The 21,787-nt window shown below is 44.6% G+C and overlaps 2 protein-coding genes across 2 annotated transcripts in view; both read left to right on the forward strand.

Annotated features, from left to right (window-relative positions):
- Positions 1-1,154, forward strand: part of MRAS (muscle RAS oncogene homolog) — a 38,720-nt gene extending 37,566 nt beyond the window's left edge. The window contains 1 exon segment of the mRNA XM_027725637.2: positions 202-1,154. Coding sequence (XP_027581438.1) covers positions 202-301 — 100 coding nt within the window. The 3' untranslated portion in view covers positions 302-1,154.
- A 4,318-nt stretch (positions 1,155-5,472) lies between these two features.
- The window catches only part of TMEM177 (transmembrane protein 177), a 41,852-nt gene continuing 25,537 nt past the window's right edge, over positions 5,473-21,787 (forward strand). The window contains exons 1-3 of the mRNA XM_039381569.1: positions 5,473-5,539; positions 7,412-8,043; positions 16,418-16,487. The gene's annotated coding sequence lies outside the window, so the exon portion shown is untranslated. The remainder of the gene's footprint in view (positions 5,540-7,411; positions 8,044-16,417; positions 16,488-21,787) is intronic.

A 21,787-nucleotide genomic window follows, 5' to 3' on the forward strand; every position in this document is an offset into this window, starting at 1 on the left:
GCCTTAATTTTTGCTTGCGGCTCTTTCCTCCTTCCTTAAGGAGATGCAGGTGGTTGTCAGCTGTGTGGCAAGAAAAGCCATGCAGTGGTGGAAGGGTATATGGAGATATATACACAAATATCCTTGTGCACACCAAGGTGCTGTTCTGCAGTCTACCCTTATGTCTCACCTGCTTATTTTCCTCTCTATCTCCCAAAACAGGCAACAGATCCCAGAGAAAAGCCAGAAGAAGAAGAAGAAGACCAAATGGCGAGGGGACAGAGCCACGGGCTCCCACAAACTCCAGTGTGTGATTTTGTGACGGGACACCCTGTGAGTGCCTTGGACACCTCCCTCCTCCCCCCTTGACCCACCGCCAGCCCAGGCGAGGAGCAGCAGTGTGGTGCCAGCGCGGCCCCATCACCCCCTCGGGGTCCCTACTGCAGTTCAGACTTAGAGGAGGCAGCTCGGAGGGTTCGGACATCCCCCCGAGGGGGCTGCACCTCAGGGCCAGTGTGGGAGCTGCACGAATGGGAGGCGGAAGGAATCAGCAGGACCTCGACTGTCGAACATCCCCAGCGCCTTCCAGGGGCCTCCATGATGTTTATTAAAAAAAAAAAAAAAAAAAAAAGGAAGAAGAAAAAAAAAAGAAAAAAAAAGTGTTGGTTTTATCTGCAAAACATTTCTCCTTGTGACCCATTTCTGAACAGCCATGAATAGCCCCCCTGTTTGGTACAGTCATCTGTGTACGTGTGGGGGAAGGGAAAGGGCTTTTCTTTCTCTAATTTTTTTTTGTCCTCTTCTTCTTTCTCGTTTTTTTGCTCAGTGAGTGTTCGGTTGCAAAGAAACAATGGCCGGGGTTAGATTTTTTGCACTGAACTCTCTCTTGGGCGGCAGTGCCAAAACACGACTTCATATGAAAGTGCATAGATTTGGAGGAAGAAAATTAATTCCAGCTGCTCTGGGTGCTCCAGACATTGTGTCAGACTCTGGAGGGCTGCCAGCTCACAGACCATAAACTCCAGCTTAGGAAAGGAGGTTTGGGCTCGGATTATATTTTTTTTTCTTACCCTTTGTCAAGAGGTTTTGTTTCTGTTTTGTAACTTGGGACATGTCAAACTTAAGGTGCTTTGTTAACCTGGAAGTATTTAAATTAAAGTAATTTACAAATGGAAGGGTATGTCATCTTTAAGGCGGGGGGGGGGAGAGGAAGGGAGAGAGGAAGTAAAACCTGAACTGAATTTGTTATCTGGGTGTTGAATTTCTCCCTCATAAATGCATGTAAACTGGTGCGATCTAAATCCCTGTTTATTATTCCTTAACCTTTCCCTACAAAGCCACTCTTGGGTAGATGAATTGTTTTGCTTTTCCCAGGCTCATCTCACACACAGAGGAAAAAAATCTGCTTATGGGCTTTGGCTCAGCGTTTCTTCTTTTCCCTCCTTCTCTGAGAGCTGGTGACTTGAAAAGAAGAGGTGTTTTGAAAATGATTCAAGTGGGATGTGTCTCTTCATAAGCTTACTATATCTAAAATGTCTCCCTGAAAACAGCAAAGGCTAAGTATGCCTTATGAAAAGGAAAGGCAAAAAACCTGCAGCCATTCAAACTGCCATCTGTGGCACCAGAAATATGGCTGTGCACATCCTGGAGGGGCCACGTGTTCTTTCACACCTTTCCTGGCACTAAGAATGGCGGTGGCAAATTTGTCTTTAATTTAATGGAATGTCATCTGCTGGATTGAAGCCATCAGCTGCATTCACATGGTCACCAGGCCTCTTTAAAAGTAGCAACTTGCTTTTCATCAGCTTGAATCCTATTCAAATACACTTTGTGGGCATGACTTAAAATATTGGCAGAGTATGAATGCCTGAGATTTATGCGTCTGAGCACAGAAAATCCTGGTATTGGATATTGAAGATCCATTCAAGATGGTGGATCATCACAGACTTGTCTATTTGCCACCAGATTTCATTTCTTGACCCTTTGCCAGGCCAGTTTTTAAAATGCGAGTTGGCATTTTTCAGGTGAATGAGGCTAATGGACACTTTTCCTAATTTGTCCAGTCTTGATCACAGCCAGAAGATGGCAAATGCCTGCGGCTGGCTCAGCAGGCTGCTTACTGTAATGCTGGCTCCGCTGCCTCTGTCTCAGTTTGTGTGATGACAGACGCTGCGGGTGGATTAAGGAGAGGGATATTGGAAAGATGTGTCTCTCATGGACTCCTAGGTTGGATGTAGACCATACACTTAGTAAAGCTGCAGCATGCTGTGTCAGTCGAGATATGGCTCCCAACCATCGCAGCGTTTCTCCCAGTGTTGGCTGAACTGTGGCGACCAAAACCACCTGGTTCAAATTCTGGTCCTTGAGACTTGCCACTGTCTTCTGGAGAAAGATCTGTCTGTAGGTATCTCAGTTGTTCTGCCGTGAAGACCTCTAGTAAATCAGGAGGAGTCTGATCTTTGCAACCAACGCATTTTGCTGTGACCCCTGTAACAACTTTCCTGTCAGAATCCCTGTCTAGCCTGACTGCTGGCTTAATAGTTTTAATTATACACAACTTGTGCCATGGAATCCCACACGCAAGAAGACGGTGGCATTTTCAGGGAGCCCTTTTAATATCGCCCTAGAGCCCTTCCACTTAAAAATAACTTGATTTCTGCTGAAACCCCTCATCCTTATTATTTTTATCTAAACCCTTGGGAATACTTGCCTGAAAACAGCATGTGTGTCTCTTGAGTCATATCTGCTGCGTACTCAGCCCTGCATGAGAGAAATTATCTTTTTCTGAAGCTTCTTAATTGTTTCTTCATTTTCTTTAGCAACTAACAGCTATTGCAGAATAACAGAGGAGAGGAGGAGGGGAAAGGAGCAGATTAACAGCTGAATATGGAATAGTGGCAAACGGGGAAAGCATGCCCATTTTCTTCTATGTTCATCAGCTTGTTTATAGCAGGGAGTGTTTTCCAACAGGGATTGCATCTCTAACAATCTTAGGGAGCTGAAAATAGCAAGGTATACAAAGCCTACTGCCACCTAACTCACCCTTTCATGTTCAGGGCTGTTAGGAATCCAAGAGCACCTTCTCTGCTATGCACAGCACCTCGAGACCTGGGTGGTGAGACACTGATTGGTGGCATTTACGCTACAGAGAGCGCCAACTGTGCTGGTGTGTGACTTATATTTTTCTATGGAGCATCCAGTGGATAGCAACATTTTTGCTGTAGTCAGAGTCTGGAGAAGGATCCTGTAAGGGTGCACGTGGGGCACATTTCCAAGGACCTGATGGTCCAAGTGACCTAATGTCATCTTCAGCCCCTGGGTAAGTCTGCATTCCCTTGTCTCAGAGCAATGTAGTTTCTCTTTGGTTAAGTAGGAATTGACAAGGTGGAGCTGGCCATAGCCTTACCTTGTTTTCAGGATACACTTTCAAACAAAATGAAAAGAGAAGAGGGGTAAAACTTTGCAGATTTATTGTCATTTAATAACCAAATAACCTCCTTTTTCCATTTTAGACATTGAATAATACTTGTAGAACAACAATAAAAAAATATTAAGCTATGTAAGTTTTGGCTTTGCAAAGGTGTCATCACCTCCCCAGTCTGGGAGCACATCACAGGTGTACCACTGCCTTCAGGTAAATCATATTGCTGTTTCCTCCCTCAAGTCTTTCTGCCTATAAAGGAGCCACTGGCTTGTTTTTTTACCAGCTTTTGAGGTGCATGACATTTATCGTACAAGCAAAGTCCATCTGCTTGTCTGGCTACCTTTGTCTCGTGTTTAAAGGTAAAGGGGGTGGAAAGGAAAAGAAGGAAAAGTACCTGGTTGGAATACATAAATTTTCCTCTGGCATGAGCAGAGTTTAATTATTCCTCTGCCAGCCAACTCTAAATGGCACAAAAGCCTGATAACAGCAAAAACAAACAACCTCCCCACACCTGAGCAGGCCTGCAGGTGGCAGCCACCTACAAACCTGCTTTTTGGCTGTCTCAGCCCAGGCCAGTGCTGTCACCGGCAAAGCTGCTCTGTGATAGCCTGGGTACATCTGAGTAAACCATGTTCAGATGATGGTGCTCAGCAGCAAAACATTGTAGATGGTGGACTAGAGAAGCAAGACTTTAACGAGGGGCTGAAATTGCTTGGTTTGGATCAGATGTTTCAGTTTAACAAGAGGCCATTGCCTTATGTTGCTCGGTTCCTTAATCTGTCATGATTAATTTTGGATGGCTCTTTTAACCTACAGCTGTACTAGAGTTTGCAAATTAGGACAGGCTGAGGGGTTTAGACATACATGGTGTGTCTCGTCTCAAGAGGAAATGAGCATTATTAGGCACAGAGAGGACAGCTTTGTAATGCTAGTTCAGATTTTTTCTTTTGGCTTGTTACCATCCTTAGGCCAAAACAGACTGCCCAGAGCCTTGTTCAGCTCCAGTGATTTCAAGGGATGGTCCTAAGTGCTACTGAAGTGCTTGGTAAGGAGGCTATCCCCTCAAAGCTCTGCTAAGAGTAGAATATAAAGAGGAATACAGAAGATAAGAGAGTTTTGAGAGACACAACTTGCAGTTTACTCCAGGGTTTAGATACATATTTATTAAGGAGGGAGAGGGAGGGCTTGAGAGCAGTTTGGCATTAGAGAAATAGCCAAACCCCTGTGACAACTGTATACCTTGGAATGGACAGAAGAGCTCTGTGTCTGGAAATCCACCTTCTGTGAGCTGGGGTTCAGTGGTCAATGTACTCTATCTGCTGTAGGCTGGGCAGAAAGGAGGACTTCTAGTGCAAGCATTAAGGACTGCATTAAAGCTACACAGCAAACATGACAGTAAAAAGAAGAGGAAGGATGCTGCAGCATGGAGAGTGTTGCCATTCTTAGTCACTGCTCCCTGCATTGGAAGATCTGCTGGGGACAGCAGTCACACAGGCTAAATTCTGTGTCTTGCATGTATGTATTTAATGCCATCTGAGAGTATCCAGGGCATTTGCCTGGGAGTTTCAGCTGTAACACAAGAATTATAGGAGTGCCCTTCTGAAGCAACAGCCATGAGCCAGGCCAGATTCACCTGAGCATCTGAATTGGCTCCGGACATGTGCCTTCAGGCAGCTCACAGGTGCTTTGAGAGCCCTTTCCTATTTCACAGCAGTGCTCAGAGAAAAGTCTGTGGGTATTTCCAGTGTCTGTGGATATCCTAGTTGTTCTCCTCCAAAGTGATGTCACTTGTGTTTTAGAGGCTCACTGATGCATCAAAAAGTCTGAAGTAGAAGTCACCAATTTCGCAAAATGTATTAATTGCATCTTGCAGCCTAAGCGATCTCCTGAGTATCACTTGCACAATTAGACTGTAAATAATTTAATATTTGGCTATCAGGGATTCCATCAATATTATGCAGGCTTTTTGCTTCCTTTTCTCTTGCATGCAATGGGAATAAATATTTCATAGATGATCTCACAGACAGTTTCTGGGATGACATGGGACTTGCTTGCATCAGAACAGAGCAGAGAACTAGATGACTCTGTGTGTGCTGGATCCCACGATGGAGAGACACAAGATATTGCAGCACAGAGGTAGGCTCTGGTTTGGGGGGTTTCCCACCATTGTGGCAAATAACTGGTGCTTCTCTCCAGCTCCAAGAAGTCACATATAAGTGGCCAGCAGGTCAAAACCTCCCGAGGCAGGAGAAATGTGCAGGTACTGTGTCACTGCTGTGCCAAAGGGAGGGTGCCAGGGAAGGAAGACTCACACAGTACACGAGACCTGCCAGGTCTGTGAGTGCAAGGGTTAGTGCTAACGACAGTGATGGGGATGTTCAGCAGTACTGAATGTGGAGTACAGACAGACAAAATTCCCTAATCCTGGCAGTTCTGGGACAGCTTTTCTATTTCTTTTGAACTGAGGGATCCCTTTTGAGGGATCCCTTTGCCAAATCCTGGGCACCGACAACAAGACAAATACAGCAGTCTGACTTGCCGCAGGCATTACTACTTCTCTGGTTTCCCGCCTCCCCCCAAGTCTCTCTCCTGAAGACCAGGGCATGTACAACATTGTCTGAGAGCTCAGACTGGGCATATGGTCAGGTCCAGGCACCAAAGAGGAGGGACTCAGGGAAAATCCTGGATTTGGTCAATAAGAGCAGGAGCAAGAGGAGGAGGAAGGAGCTTTGTGAATTGGGACCCTGTTCTATAAAGCCAAATCCTCTCCAAGTCTGGCAAGAGGCATTGTACAGCCTGTGATTAAGACAATCTCTTCTGAGAAGTCAGCCCAGCTGAACAAGTCACGAGCTGGTCCTTGGGCTGCCACAGACATCACGTGGCTTCTGTGACAACAGCTCCACTCAACTACAGTAGTCAAGCCTAACCAGCCCAGACCTAGACCAATATCAGGCATGCCTCTTTGCAACTCAATAGCCCAAATTCCCTTAAAGCAGGATCCCTGGCACTGGGAACCCACTTAAAGGTGTAGGCACATGCTTATGGGGCAGGGGGTTCTTTTCTGCAAGCTCTATAATAAGAAGCAGGTTTCAAACAACAGTCCCTGGGATGTGAGCCGACAGTGGCATTGAGTTTCCCACATAGCTGGTCACAGAGTTTCATTCCCACGTGTTTTTTGCTCGGCTTGGTGAAGTCTCTTTGTGTCCTCCAGCACCCTTTGGCCAGCAGGGTTAGTGTGGTGATGGGGGTGTCTGGGCAGCCTTTGGCAGAAGGTGCTTTGTGGGGAAGAGGAGGTGCAGTGAGAGATGGGGAAAGAAAAGCAGTCACACCACCAGCATAAAACACTTAAAGGCAGAGGTGGCACTCTGATAGGTTTTTGTTGGTTTTACTTTAGCACAGTTTTCCACAATTGTTCTGGGAAAATTCACTTGACGCCTGCTATCATAATAATAGAGAAGTAGAACTAATGATTTTTCATTTCAGGATCTTAAAGCATTCATGAAACAATCCAACCACTTGCACTTAGGACACTCATAGATGGCAGATCTTGTTCCACAGGCTGCAGAAACAGAAGCACAGACATTTGAAAGTAGAGAAAGAAAGAGCTGAAGCTGGTGAGATGGCCGAACACCAAGCACTGCGGGACTTGTGATCAATTTGCTTTGAGCTGTGAAACTATAATGAGCATAGACTTAGATGAAGATAAATATTAAATGCAAAAAGAAGAGGTCTTAGGCCAGCTATCTGAGAGGTTCAGTCCCTGACAAAAACTGTAAATACCTACTAGATATAGGCTGCTTCCAGAAGTGGCATTTTCTCAGTATTTTCAATTGATTTTTTTCCCTAAACAATCTATCTCCTTCCTAATTTAGGATTCAGCTTATCACATCATAGAGATAAACTGAAAATGGAAAAGGTCACAAGTTCTACTTTACTTAGGGGAAAAAAAATACTCTTTGTAAAATGTCTTTGGACTTATTTACATGACTGCCTTTGTTTTTCTTACAGAACAAAGGCCTGAATCCTCACTGTCCCATGGAGCCTTCAAAACTAGTGACTGGATCAGTGACGGGCTGCCTGAGGAAAACAAACCTATGAGCACCAAGTGTAAGCCATGTGAGCCCACAGCTAGCCCACTTGCTTTTTTAAGTTTCGAAGAGGCAGAGGCTAATACTTATTTTTACAATGACAGGTCCTTTGGCAATGTTGTCCTAAGGCAACAACAAAGAAATGACACTATCTAATGCCAGTGGGGCTGTTCCTCTCAGCATCCAGAGGACCTTCAGACCTGGCCATGTAAATAATGGCACTGATGCCTGTGTGGAATAAACTACTACTGCTTCTTGAGACAACTAGCATCAGCTGACCAGCGGTACAGGGAGAAAAGCTGCCTATATGTTTTTTATGTTTTATAGCCAACTAACACCAAACTGCAGGCTTATTCAGCCCTAGTAATAGTCTTAGTTGGATTTTCTCTTACTTTGACCAGTTTGGGACTTGTAGCATTGCCAAATTGCTGGAAAGCCAGTCTGGCTACAGCACAGCATCTTGCTACTGCCCAGCTGCCTCTTCTCTGCAACAACCTTTTACCACAGGCTCTGTAAAGGTGGGACAGAGCTGGTGCTGCTCCCTGGAGAGAGGTAGGTGTCATGAGTTTGATGGCGTGGGTTTGGGTTTGTGTCTGCTGCACTCTTGTATCATTAAGGGGGTCTTAGCACCTGTTTGGGGCAATTAGGCTGTTCCCAAGAAATGAATTATCTGCATTGACTAGCTGAGGGAAGGAATAATTTGTCTGTGTTTTCAGGTGGTATCAGAATTAGCTGTTTAATATACAGATGAGACCCAGGAGAGCATCTGTGGTGAGAGATGGCCTTACCTGCCGTGTGGAGTGGCCTTATCCCAGCAATCTCCTTCAGTCCCACCTGCCCTTTGTAACAATGTCCAGCAGCAAACACAGACAGGGCGGGTGGCACAGAGTCCTTTGGGCACAGCCTGCTGTACAGCATCTGGCGTGACCAGGGAGGTCAACACACCCCCAGGATCCTTTCATGTGTGTGCAGGGTAGGTGCTGGCAGCAGGACTGCTGGGAATGCACTGAGGTTTTAAATAAGGACATACTACGCTTTTCCAGATCTCTCCTGCCCCCCTCTCTTGCCTATTGGTGCAGAAAACAACCAAAATAACAACTAAACAGCAGAAAAATCTTCTCTAACGCCTTAGTCTTTGTGCCCTTCTCAGTGAGGGCTGGGAGTAAAACTGCCCCAGAAACAATGGTTAAAAAAATGCTGAAGGGAGGAGAGTGTAAAAGGGAAACTACAGTCTGGACTTGCACTAGTGGTGGATGTTTTTTATTACTGTTACTGGCTATTCAAACACCCAAAAAAAAACAGAAAAGGAGAAGTGGAGACAGCAGCCTCAAATCAAACAGATTTCAAACAATTCACAAACTTCTTCTAAATATATTAATCTTCCAAAGACTCTTTAGCCTGTTAGATAGACTTAAATAATCATGACCTAGTACTTGCTGAATAACTAAAATCTTTTGAGAGTTCACATTTATACTTCAGATCACTGTAAAACAAAGGGCAGAAAGAAATCCCATTTGGATGTGAATATTTAATACGGCTGTTTGAAAAGCTGCTGCACTGACATTAATTTGGGCAGATAATCAAATAAGTATTAAAACAAACAATTATGCAGAGATAAAATTAGAACATGAAAAGGTTCTAAGTTAAGCCAAAAGAAAGTGGTTTATAAAGACCATGGCCTTTCAGGCATAACTGGAATAAAACACCAAGGCTGTTAGTTTATATTCAGGATTATAGATTAGTGGTGGTACCAGTAGTGCCTGGTATGTAAATAGAGGATCGATGTTGGGTTTCTTCCTTAAAGACCTACCTTAGAGCCTGTGCATGTTAACTGGAGCCTTTCTGTTATGCCAAACAGGCTTTGGATCAGGCTCCATCACCTTCTGATTGGAATCCCACAATTCCTTCATTTGGCAGCTTTCAGGAGAAGCAGAAGTGAAACATATTGCAAAAACCAAGCTCCAACAGGAGTCCTGTTCAATTATGTCTTAACATTAAACTGTAGCTAATGTGCTTTTACCAGATGTCCTGATGAAATACTATTACTAGCCGGTGCATTGCATTAATTAAAGTGAAATTTCATAATGAATTCTTTTTTTCAAGGCAGCAGGGATGAATTGATGACCTACATAACCTCCTTTCCCTCTGAAATAGCTTTCCAAACTAATGAAATGAATCCCCCTGGTTGTGGCAGGGGAGCAGAGGGAGCCATGCTTTGCAGCCCAGCTACACGCTGTGACATGAAAAAATCTGGGCACTCTCTGCAGAGATTATGGTTTGCCTTTCATTGTGTCTAGCAACAAGAGGGAACTTTTGGAGGCAGGCAGACTCTCCATTAAGGCACCTTGCATAACGGGAGGCTTTTGAAAGCTCCATTAAAATTCTTGGACAGTGCCCTCACAGAGAAGCCGCGGGATAAGCTGGCTGACCCTCTACCTTACAAACCGGCACAAATGCACAGACAGTTAAATGCACATTTGTTCGAGCATAAGAGGCTTAGGGTATGTCATTAAAATATAATCCACAACGGACAACAAACATACACACAGCTGGCAGGCTCAGACCCGTTTTTGCAAGCGTGCTAGAGAGAAGCAGGAGGCTCAGCATTACACAGCCCGGGTACGTGGGGAGCGGGTGGGAGGAGGGGAGACCTCTGTTCCTGGGCATATGTTTTTAAAAGAGAAAATATGCCTGTGAATTCTGATTATGTCTGTGTTAGTACATTTTGATCCATGGTGGTTTGAGATTAAAAGCAATTTATGATGTTGCTAAGTCTCAGCGGTCTACATTTCACTAAGCCATTGCAGTGCAATCAGAACAGTGCCTGTACCAATCCTGGATTGTGCCAGCGAGTCCTAATTGCCTGGAAGATAATGGTGTCATTAAAGTCTCTTGCCCCCGTGAGCCTTGTGCTCCTCGACAGAAAAGATGCTTTTATTGTTGGTTTCAAAGGAGCCCTCAGTCACTGCTAAAGCACATTGTCCATTCAGAGGTACTGGGAGGATTTATTCTGTAGCTGCTTTATTTCTTTGTTTCTGCCTTCACAAGCAGTGGGCAGAGGAGAGCAATGGAAAGAAATGCAGAAAAAAATATCGACTTTTCATCAAGACAAAATATAAATCAGACATGATTCGGTTAGACACTATGAGGGGAAGAAGTGGCTGAGACCTAGCATTGGTTTAGGCTTCTAGAAACAGAAATGGAGAATACTTCTGTGTAAGGAGACACACTCCACAAAAAATGCCAACTTCACCAATAATTTTCAAGTCAGTAATCATTTTGACAGAAAAGCTGTGACTAGCTTCTTTATTCATACAAAAGGCACGTGGCCCTGCAATTACACCTTAACTCATAACCATCCTTCTTACTGGACAATTTCAATTAAGAAATGACCTCTGCATAAAACATTCCATTCTACTACATGATTTATTCCTGTCTTCGTCTGGTAACATCTTCCTGAAAAGCAGGTAAATCGATCACTTGTCTCTTTATGGGTGTGAGCTTTTTAAACAGAAGGGGGGGGGATGTGTATTATTATTTGCCTGCACTCTGAATCTTGCTAGTCCTCGCACTTTGAGAATCACTTTTCTGTTTGCTCTGCACAGTGCCCTGCTCAGTCAAGGAGCCTGTTTTCACTGGGGTTAGCAATACAAGACCACATACAAATGACAGTGACATGCAGAGGTAGCCTATTAACGAGTGTTTTCTATATTTGTGCCATAAAAAACTGAATGGAGATGCATTTAATCTCTAACACCCGGGAGAAGTCGTATCTGCTGAGAACAGTAAGAGGCTTGGTTTGCAGAGGGGCTGTAGGGGGCTGTAGTCTACCTGACCTGCTATCCTCATAAAACCTTTGCAGTGAAATGTGCACTCAGTTAACTTAAGAGACTTATGGCAGGCCATTCCAACATAATCCAGAGTGCTCACCAAATGCATGCATTACACAGAAAATGCTTGGCATTGCTGGTACAGGGTACCCAGAAGCAGAGAGGAGCCTCCACAAATCAGCACTCAGATAATTTTCCTTTCATATTTTCCTTCTCCTTAACTGCCTTTCATTCTCTTAATTTTTCCTTTTACTCTTCCAGCTGTTACCTTTCCACCTTCTGTCCATATCATCCACCATAGCAGGTATGAGAGCCTTTCTTCATTGCATCACATTTCTGGGGTATTCTCTGTTGTAGTTTTTGCCACGAACTCTCCATTTGTTTAAGACTTACTGGCATTTAATGCTTTTTTTTTTTTGCTGAGACCTTTTGAATGTAGGATCTAAACTGCAGTCCTGCTGCTCAGGGCTGTGCCTGTAAGGTGGCGCCAGAGCAGGGGCTTCTTCCGAATGAAGGAGGAGGGGTCTCAGTCAGTTGACAGGTGGAGGGGAGGCAGTAATTAGACAGAAGAACTTAACACCACTTGCCTGATATGTAAGTGGGGGAGAGAGATTGTTTAAACCACAAAACCAAATCTGGAGGCCCCTCTGTTCATATCATGCAGCAGCCTGGAAGGGGCCAAAGGGGCTCTTCCATGACCACACCAGAAAGCCCAGAGTAGCACCAAGCCCTGCCAGGGACTCTGATGCCCAAAACCTGCAAAATGTGAGCTCAGATCTTAATCTAGTGTATTCAAAATAGACACTGTTTTACTGTTTTTATAAAGGAACAGAGCACGAATGGCAGTAAACTCATGAGCCTTTTGGCCTAATCCCATTTCAGACACAAAAAAGAAACCCCTTCCTGACAGCTACAAGCTCTCTGGGAAGAGTGCGCTCTTCCTATGTTTCCCAAACTATATTTACTCTGCCATGTGCTGTCATCCTCCAATCCTCTTTGAGTGTCTCTTGAAGAAAAAAATCTGTAGTGAATTATAATGACAATACATTGAAGATGGTTTACAGCAGAGAATGGCGCTTTATAGCAGCCGGCTGTGACAAATCTGGGTTGGGAGAGAACATTGTGTGTGTCCCAGAGATTATAGCTTTTAAAATAAGAACCTCATTCTCATTCCCTGGGGCTTTTTAATGAATTGCCACATGCAACAATGCCTTAAACGAAGCATCAGTGATTATCCGTCTGATGGCAGCTCACTCAGTGATTATAACATAAAAGAACATGCAGCACCCTGAAAAACCTAAACCTACTTGAAGAGCTCTACTGATGCTAAGAATAGCCCCCTTCTTAAAGGCAAAGATGCAGAGGTCACCAAAGGAGCAAAAACTTTTAGAGAGGTGGAATGTCTTACCATGGTTAACGTTGCTCAGTGAGACGATACACCCACCTCTGAGCCAGGTGTACCACACACAGACTGAGAGCAGCAGGTGCCAGTCAGATCCCAGGATTAGAGACACCTGAATGAAGGAAAATCACATTTTACACTTTTGGCAAGAGCTAGAAAAAGGCCAGAGGCAGCAGTCCTGCTGGTGTGACCCAGAGGAAAGTGGTTCTTGTTGAACTGCGAGGATACAGTCCAGTGAGGGTTACAGGTCTTGCACCCAGGCTCAAGGATGTCCTGTCCCATCCAGATATCTGCTTAAACACATAAACACTGTGGCTTTTCCCTCTTGGACAGACATGCTGGTCACAGCATTTAACTCAGCATTTGGCTTAGGTATGCAAGGGAAGAGTCCAAACTACCATGGCTCCCTCTGCAGTTGCTGGATGACATGGGCTCCTCTCCCATGTAATAAAAGCTCTGCTGTGGATCACGCCACAGGAAAGTCTACCGCTCTCCAATGAATGTACCATGGCCTCTGGAGACCACAGTCCAAACTTAGACACCTCATTTAAATGCCTCATCTTGGGTTGTGCAAATACACCTCACAGTACCTCCAGCTCCTCTGTCCATCTTAACCACTCTTCCAATGCCTGTGCACTCACCTTACACCACCCAGGGCTCTCCCCATCCTGTTACATCCTGTATACACAACCCTAACAACTCCTCTGGGTCCAAAAGTATGTTTTTTAGCATCCCAAACTAGATTGCTCTGAATAGACCCTCCACGTATAGAAGGCTAATGCATCCCAATGCAAGTGGCTTGCTGTGCATGGGACACAGTGTCCCTCTGCATTTTCCCAGGATTTGCAGATGCCCAGCAGCCCAGCTGGCAGATATTCAGATGCCCACTAACTCATTGCCCACACCACTTGGAGCTGGCAGGTCCACACGCTTCCCTGACGTCCGCCCTGCATTCATCTTCTGTTGCTCCTGGGCTTGGCAGCTTCCAGGGTAAATCTGGGTCAACATCTTTCTGTAGGATTTCTGTTCCCTTCCTGCCATGGCTGGCAGAAGGGGATGTGCCAGGACAGTACTGAAGGGCCATTGATTGATGAGGAAAGACAAGACAGGCAATGAGGGTTTTTGGTTTAACCACTTCGAAGCTGTGCACAAATACACAGACCCACAGACAGGCATTGCTAGTAAAATGTCAGTAAAAAACAGAGGCTGATGTAGGAAAATCCCTTGCTGTCTCCAAAAATCACACACATCCATTTGAATCAGTGGGAAATTCAGTGTTTGCTTTTTTACTGTTGTTAATAGCTACTCAGGTTTTCATAATTTTAATCCATTATTCCTAACATATGTAACAAAGTAAGTTTAAAACCATATTTGGACCAGTGCAACTCTGACTGTTGGGAAATCCACAGGAAAAAAACAGTCTCAGCCCTATTTCAGTAAATGTGCAGGAGGATCAGTATGAGTAAAAGCTCTTGTTAGTTCTCTCACGCTTTGTTCTTAGTAATTGGTTGATATTTTAGGGATGGAATAATCTGTGGAAGTTGCTTTCTGCAGTGTGTGCTGCTATCCATTTTTTTTCTTTCAGAAAATCCTTTTGAAATTAGACACAGCTCCTGGAATCAACCCAGACACTGCTTTTCAAGCCAGAAGCATTTGTATAAGCATCATCAATCATGCCACTGACTCTTATTGCTACTGTATATTCACTTTCTACCTGGTTGGAATTCCTAATTGGCCCCGCTGAGCAACTTAAAGCCCTGAAGAAAGTGGTGGAAGGGAGGTGGGGGAGAGCATGACTTTCCAGCTGGGACTGGGAGGTTTTCTTGCAAATTACACTGATCAAGTCTGTTTCCTGGAGAAAACAGACAAGAAGCAGTTGGTAACAGGGTGAGTAAGAGTCGGATGCTATGGGGTATGATGTACAAAAGTATGTACAACTGGCTCCATTATCATCTGAGCAGTTGGCCTGGCAGCTGCCTACATCATGAGTTTCAGACTCGTGTACTGTAATGCAAACACACGAGGAGTCATTTGGACAGGAATAGAGCAGATAATTCAAGAGAAGGCTGTTTTTCTGATTTAAGTGCAGAAGAAACTCTGAAAAATGCAGGTGATTTTCTGTGCTGTCTAGAGCAGGATTTCTCTTTCTCTGCTTAGGGAACCATTGATGTTCTCCCCATCTCTTTATCTCTTCTTACATTTAGGTTCTCTCAAGCTGCCTAAAACAATGCTAATTGTGTGGGAGTGCCCTCATGGACTGGTGACCCAGGACAGGGTGATGGGTCTGGGCTGTGCCAGGGAAAGGGCTGCCCCACAGGCAGTGATGGTGGGTCAGATCCCTGCACAGCCTCAGGTGCAGCTAACACAGAAGGGGATTGGAGCTATTTCTCCTTCTCAGGTGCATAGTAAGCATGAATAGGAGTTGCATATGCATACAGTACATTTATTTCATTGCTTTGCATCCCCTACTGTCCCCCACCCTATTCCCACCAAGCAGTCTCACATGCTGCTGAAAGCCAGGGCAGCTGTCCTCATCTATCAAAGCCTGTCAGCTTGAAAGCATAGGCTCTTCCCATTAATTAAGCAAATGTAATGTGATTAGCTAAGGCTGTAAATGTTTCTAGGCCCATTAGAAAGCTACAAAACACCAAGCATCGCAGCCTCTCATTTTCATACACTTGTGCTATGTGGGATGCTCCTCTGGGGCTGAGACTTTTGTTCTTAAGTTTTTGTGTGAGAGAGAAAATAGGGACATGTAATGGAAAGCACTAGGAATGGGTCATGTAGTTCTTAAATTGCTGTTTGAGTTATAGGAACCTGAAGAAGAAATTAGTTTCTGCACTTTCAAAAAACTTTCAAAATGTTTTTTTAAATGGATGTAACAAGAACTGCTGAAAGCTGAAATTTTGGTAAGAGCCTATAGACCTCATTTAAATTTTCTGCTTGATTTGATGAAAAATATATACTACTTAGCAACTAAGGATCTAAATGAGAGTGCTTTAGGTTGTCAGCCTGAAAGCAAATGGAACAGTCAGTGGGAATAAGAAAACAGAATATGAAAATTCTTGAATTTTCAGTGTTATGAACTAGATCTACTTAAGGACTTAAACCTAAAGTGGGATGGAGGTGCCTAAATCTAATACTGTGATGCTGCAAAACCTTTGACAGACTTTCAGCATATGTAAACTCCAAAGGTGCTCCCCAGATGTTAACAGTCATTTTGATCTTTGGGTAGCAGAAGTGTTCCCTTCTCATCCAGGCTGAGCTGCCCAGCGTGTCACGTGCATCTGCAGCTCTTTGGGATACAAAAATTTAGCATTTCTTTCCCTAATTCCCCTCATAGGCTCAGCCTGGTAGGCATGCACTAAGAATACCTCAGACAAAAGGGCTGTGCCTATCCAGGCAGCTTAGGCCACTCTTGAGCTCCTAAAAGGACTTCCTAGAGCTTGGATCCCCACATGGTTTGCAGCAAGTCCAGTGCTTTATGTCTCACCCTCTGCAGGTTCTCTGCCAGCAGTCAAGATCAAAGTCTTGGCGCATCACATACTTTCACGTGGATGAAAAAAACATTCAGGACTCAAATCATGAGAGTCATTTCCTGAAGCCAAATTAATTAAAATGAACCATTCCACCAAGCCCTGACATCCTCTCTGCAATCTTTTTGATTGACCCAAATTCCCAACTTTGTTTCCAGAAATCTGCTGGGGCTTTTTCTCCATGAGAGAGGAAGAAGATACCAGGTTCTTGCCTTGCCTGCCATGATGGTAAGTTCCTCTTCTACAAGACAAAAAGCTCCGAAGAGCCTGAGGTAAGAAAGTTCTCCCTGCAATCCCTATCTCACTGCTCTTACAAACATCCTGGGGGACAGAGGGAGGAAAATGCTTCTTGAAAGCACTTTAACACCCTCCCTGAAATGGGACAGCACTGCAAAGAGCTGCTGCTCTCACCAGGCAGAAGGGCCAACAGACAGCATGTGGAAGGATGTTCATCAGTCCTACCTCACAGCCTGGTGCTTTCTGAGGAATTGGTACTCTGATGGCCCCGGCCTCTTCCCAGGAAGCACTTCTTACTGCTGAGACAGAAATGGAAGGGGGAAGAGGGCCATTGCTACAATTATCCTCTCATCTAGATGAATGTATGATTAGATGTGAGGTTTGCCCTTATGGTGGGTCTCTGGTGCTTGAGACCAAGACTGGGCTCGAGTCCAATCCCTGTTGAAACCTGTTCGTACAGGTGGAGCCACAAACCTGCCTGTGCCCTTCTCTTATAATGCGTAGCTGCAGTTGCTAGAAAGGCAGAAGCAATGCCTCATTTTGTAGAGTTTCCTAATACTGGGATCAGCAAGAAGCAGGATCCAAAGGAGATTCAAAGACCTCTCTCACCACAAGAGTGTCTCACTGCAGGCTTGTATGAATTTTTGAGTACAGAAATTTCCCATCTCTCCTGAAGAAAAGCAGAAAAAAGCACTATCAGACCTATATGGCCAAGGAGCACTTGCAGAATAGGATGCAATGCTTGAGCTTTATGTTTTGGAGCGTCACCTGTTAGTAGAATTGAGAGTAAACGGACCTATTGAAGCACTGCAGCATCTCCTAGCAATTGCTGCAGATGTTTTAAACCCACCTAAGGGGCACAGGTTATCTTTTTTTATGCAGTTAGACTCAAGCCATCAAAGGTGATTCTAATGACTGTAAGATACCAAAACCTCTCCAGGACCCTATGACTTACTAGCTTTCAAAGAAAAACAGGTTGTCAGTCTGATTTCTGAGAGCATGTCAGCACTGGAAGAGACATAGGGAGACCTAAGTGGCACTCTGACAAGCTCTGAGGTACCCAGGACTAGTGAAAACCGTGGAAGCCCAGTGAATGGGATATTGTGACACTGTACTAGGTGTCACTCTCCTTCTCCAAGCAAGATCCTCTGGAGTGTTACAATGCCTTTTCAAATTAGTGGTGGTGAGATGGCTTAATGCTTTCAGAAAACTGGCCTCCACCTTTCTCAGAAATGGGAATTTTTCCCTATGATTTATGCTATTGAGGTGTAGCCTCTAACAATAATAGTAGAAACCTAAATATTTTACTCAGAGGACCCAAAGAGCCTTTTTCATACCTCAGTTTGAGGCTGGCATTCAGTTAATGTTGATGTAATGTCTCCTTTAAAAACACTGTAATTAAATTTGCCAACACAGTCACCAAAGAGCCATTTATAAATTGTCTATATAGTTGCAATTCAGCATGTGCTTGTGACTATTTCATTGGGTTTATCCTAACATCACAAGCTAATAATACTGAAAACAGGGAAATGGGTAATTCACAGAGGACATGGTACTCTGTATATAGCTAACAGTGATTAAGTAGTCTCTGCTTTCAGAAGAAAGATAAGGGCAAAAAAGAATAGGTCCCTCGATAATATCAGGTAATTCTTATATGTGGTCCTTCATGACACAGGCATAAATCACAATAAAACCCATCTGCAGATCTAAGGGGTGAAATCATAAATCCTGCTTTATAAATGAAACCTGCACATCTGATAGTGTGCATTGCTCCAGATTTGTGGCAGCTGTAAATGATGTACTAAGGTTCACAAACCCATTTGCACTCTCTGGCTGGGAAGAAGGGAGGTGAGATTTTACCAGGGCAGAGAATATACTGGAAGATACACTCGGCAATGAGAGAGACCCTGAGTGTGTGCATGAATGAGAAATGGATACTTTACACAGACTGTCATATCCTGACTTTATACTTGGGTATAAAACTGGCCCCAGTTTCTCTAAATCCATGGCACTGTGTTATGCCTCTCTGATTGCTCCCGGGTCTGATGGGGTAAATGCAGGTGATGGGGCCAAATGCTCAGCTTTTGCTGGTCACTGGAGCAAACTGGACTCAAACAAAACATTTCACGCTGGCCAGGAGCCTGTGTCCTTTTTCAGGCTGCAGCTTTGCATGCCAGCTTCTGTCAGCAGCAGGTGAAAGACAAGTGGTCATTTAAGCAAGTGCAGGGATGGATGATACCGTATTTTGGCTAGGTTATGGCCCACTTTCTGGATGAAGTTGGTCAACTTGGTCATCTGCTCCTTCTCCTCTGGGCATTGGAAGATACATCTCCCCGGGACAGGCTCACCTTCCTGTCACCACAGAGCTGCCTGGCATTTGTAACCCCTATGCCCCTCTCGAGGCCACTCATCATTGCATTCACAACATGAAGCATCTCCCAGGAGCTGCTCTCAGGATGGCAGATTTGGCTTTTTGGCTTACCCAGCTCCCTGTGTCACTGTAGCTCTCCCACCACTGCATTTGGCAGTGCACATACTTGTCTTTTCTGTTGTCAGCATGAGACAGATTATTTCCCTAGTGCTCTTCTGTGGTTTGACAATGCAAAAACACACGGCAGAGGCTGACTTGGCACATTTTCTCATATGTGGTATATTGTTATTTGGACCTGCTCTCCTCTGCACCGACTTCTCTGCAGGGGCTAACAAGGAGTAAAATATCTGCGCCTGTGCTTCCCTCACACACTGCTAAAGCTCAGCCAGTTAAACCGAGGCATGATTGATTATTTAATTTGCATTGTTGGGACTGAGACCTTGGAAACATCCTGGGTTTCTTAAAACATTTACATTTCACATTCATTAGGATGTTTTCCCAATGGCACTCTCGGAGTTTGGCTTCAGACACCAGAGGAAGGTGGCTCTCCTCGCGCAGGCTTTCGCCACAAAAAAAGTCTTCTCTAACCTTCATTTTTAGCAACTTCACTGTGAACTTCCAGTACACTTTGCAGCTGAGGTTAGTGGTTAGTGCAATCCAGCAGTGCTAACTTCTCTCCCTGTTTTGGTATTACTGCCACTCTAAATTTACATTTTTATATAATTGAGCCCAGCAGTGTTGCTTCTTTCAGAGCAGTTGCAGCTCCCAGGCGTGAGTTCTCTGTGTTTTCAAATGTCATCTATGTAAAGTTCAGTACCTCCTGAACAATCAAATGCGTTGCTGTGTTTTCCTGTAAAATGCCTCAGGGAATGAATGTAACCAAAATGTCAGTCTGAGGAAGAAGTGTCTCCCAAAGAGTGAACAGAACATGCAGAAATACAGCCTTTGTTTCTCTGGGGGCACCTGCTAGGCATCAGATGATATACATAAAGCTATTTGCTATCTGTCACCTCCCCAGAAATCTTTCTTTTGAAGCTAATAAAGACCTCTTTCTTTTATTACAGATTTCTTTTTTTTTTCAGTCATACATAAATATAGCATTTCAGCTTTTTAGCATAGCTCCCTAAGACAACTGTGTCCATGCGGTCCCTCTGCCTGTTTCTCTGTCTGCCCATGGTAATCTGAATTTCTTGTCCATATAAATACATTAGACAGACAAATGGAGGCTTCCAAGAGAAAAAGTTTCCATAAGATCAGTGTAGAAATCTATGGCTGGAGAGAAGATAAAATTATTAAGGCCTCTACTGAGGGAAAATTGAGGGCCATCTTACTGCTTGGTGGCAGCTGATTGCCAGCTAGCCCTGTGTAGCTTCAGATCAGCCACATCCCATAATGCCTTCTGACATGCCAAGAGGCAAAAAAGGTGATGGAGGGCAAGGAGGCAGCTGGGAAGTTGGCTTAGAAGCCATATCATGGAGTGAAGGACCCAAATAAGGGGGAAAAGGAGTGAGAAAAACATGGGAAAGAAATTACAGAGGTATGAGGAGCAGTGTGTGCTCTCTGGGATGTGCCAGGGAACAGCAACAAGGAGATGGACTATTGCAGTGGGACTGTGCAGGGGCATGGGTCACAAATCCCCTGCTCCTCATGGAACACTTATTTCAGTGGTGGTGCACCCATTTCCATTGCCTCATTAGCTTCTACCTGAGTTCAAAGCCCAAAAGCTATCCATGTCCCTGCTGCTTTTAAACTGTTTCTGTAGCCCTGTCCATGGCTCCTGGGAGGAATTCCTGGGTGCTACCAGTGCTCCTCAGAATCCTCTCCCCTGCTGTGGGCACCTTCTTGGCATCTGAAAACAGTTGTGAAAATGATGGTGGGTTTTTTTGCATTCAGAATGTTTATAATATATTTGTCTCCTTCTCATACTCCCATATCTCACTCCAGTGTTTCTGTAATGTCCATAGCTTGCCCCTTTGTCCAAGCCAGCTGAAAGCTATTAGAATTGTCAAGCGATTCAGAACCAATTACTGTTACACATAAAGCTGCTTTCCCACTGCCATCTTCATTAGTTTTGCTGGCATTTGCAGCTACCAGGGACAGAACAACAAAGGGTCTAAATCAGTTGTCTTCCATAATTCCAGAGTTTAAAATATAGGAGGGCTATAAACTGCTCCTTTGTGCACTTAAATGATTATTCATTTTTTTTATTAGCAACCGCTCCAAAGGTTCACTCAGGGCCAGCAGTTGTGGTAAAGGCTTGCCTTACTGCCTGAGCTCTTGTCCACTGGCCTTCTGCAAGGCAAATCTTTGCCCTCAGCTTGCTTGCTGCAGCGTCTCTGAAAGGTCCCAATCTTGGGAATAACCTTAATGCTTTCAAGACAATATTTCATATTCAAGTTTTGCCCACAGTTCCCCAGCTGGAATACAGCTGGTACAAATGCTGTGGTGAAAGGGGCATAAAGTGCAGTGGGGTGGCTCTGTGATAAGTGTCACTAATATTTCTGGTAGATGCTTGTCATGGTTCCTAGGAGGTAAAGGAGGCAGGAGAAGCATCTTCTGGGTTAGAAAACATGAGGAGCAAGGATGGGGACTTCACAGGTAGCTGAAATGACAGCTGTCGAGGTGCGGGGTAGGTCCTGGTTGGGTGCCTGGGAGCAGCACTGCTCTGAATCACAGCCAGGGACCGTTTGTTTAAGTTGCAGTTTGAAGTTGGCAGAGGGAAGCTGTGGGTAAAGCTCCTTTGTTGAGATGCTGGCTCAAGGTCTGCCTGGACCAGGGCAGAGGAAAGAGCTGGCCAGGGAAACTGGGCAGCCTTTAACCCCTTTGTCAGGCCATGACCTAGAGCCAACAGGAATCACCTCTGCTCTTCAGCACTATAAAGCAGGGGCAAGGTGAGATCTGTGGCCCCAAGGGAGCTGTT

This window comes from Pipra filicauda, unplaced genomic scaffold (genome assembly GCF_003945595.2).
Source record: "Pipra filicauda isolate LSUMZ 115617 unplaced genomic scaffold, ASM394559v2 scaffold10_size6260569_pilon, whole genome shotgun sequence".
NCBI lineage: Eukaryota > Metazoa > Chordata > Aves > Passeriformes > Pipridae > Pipra > Pipra filicauda.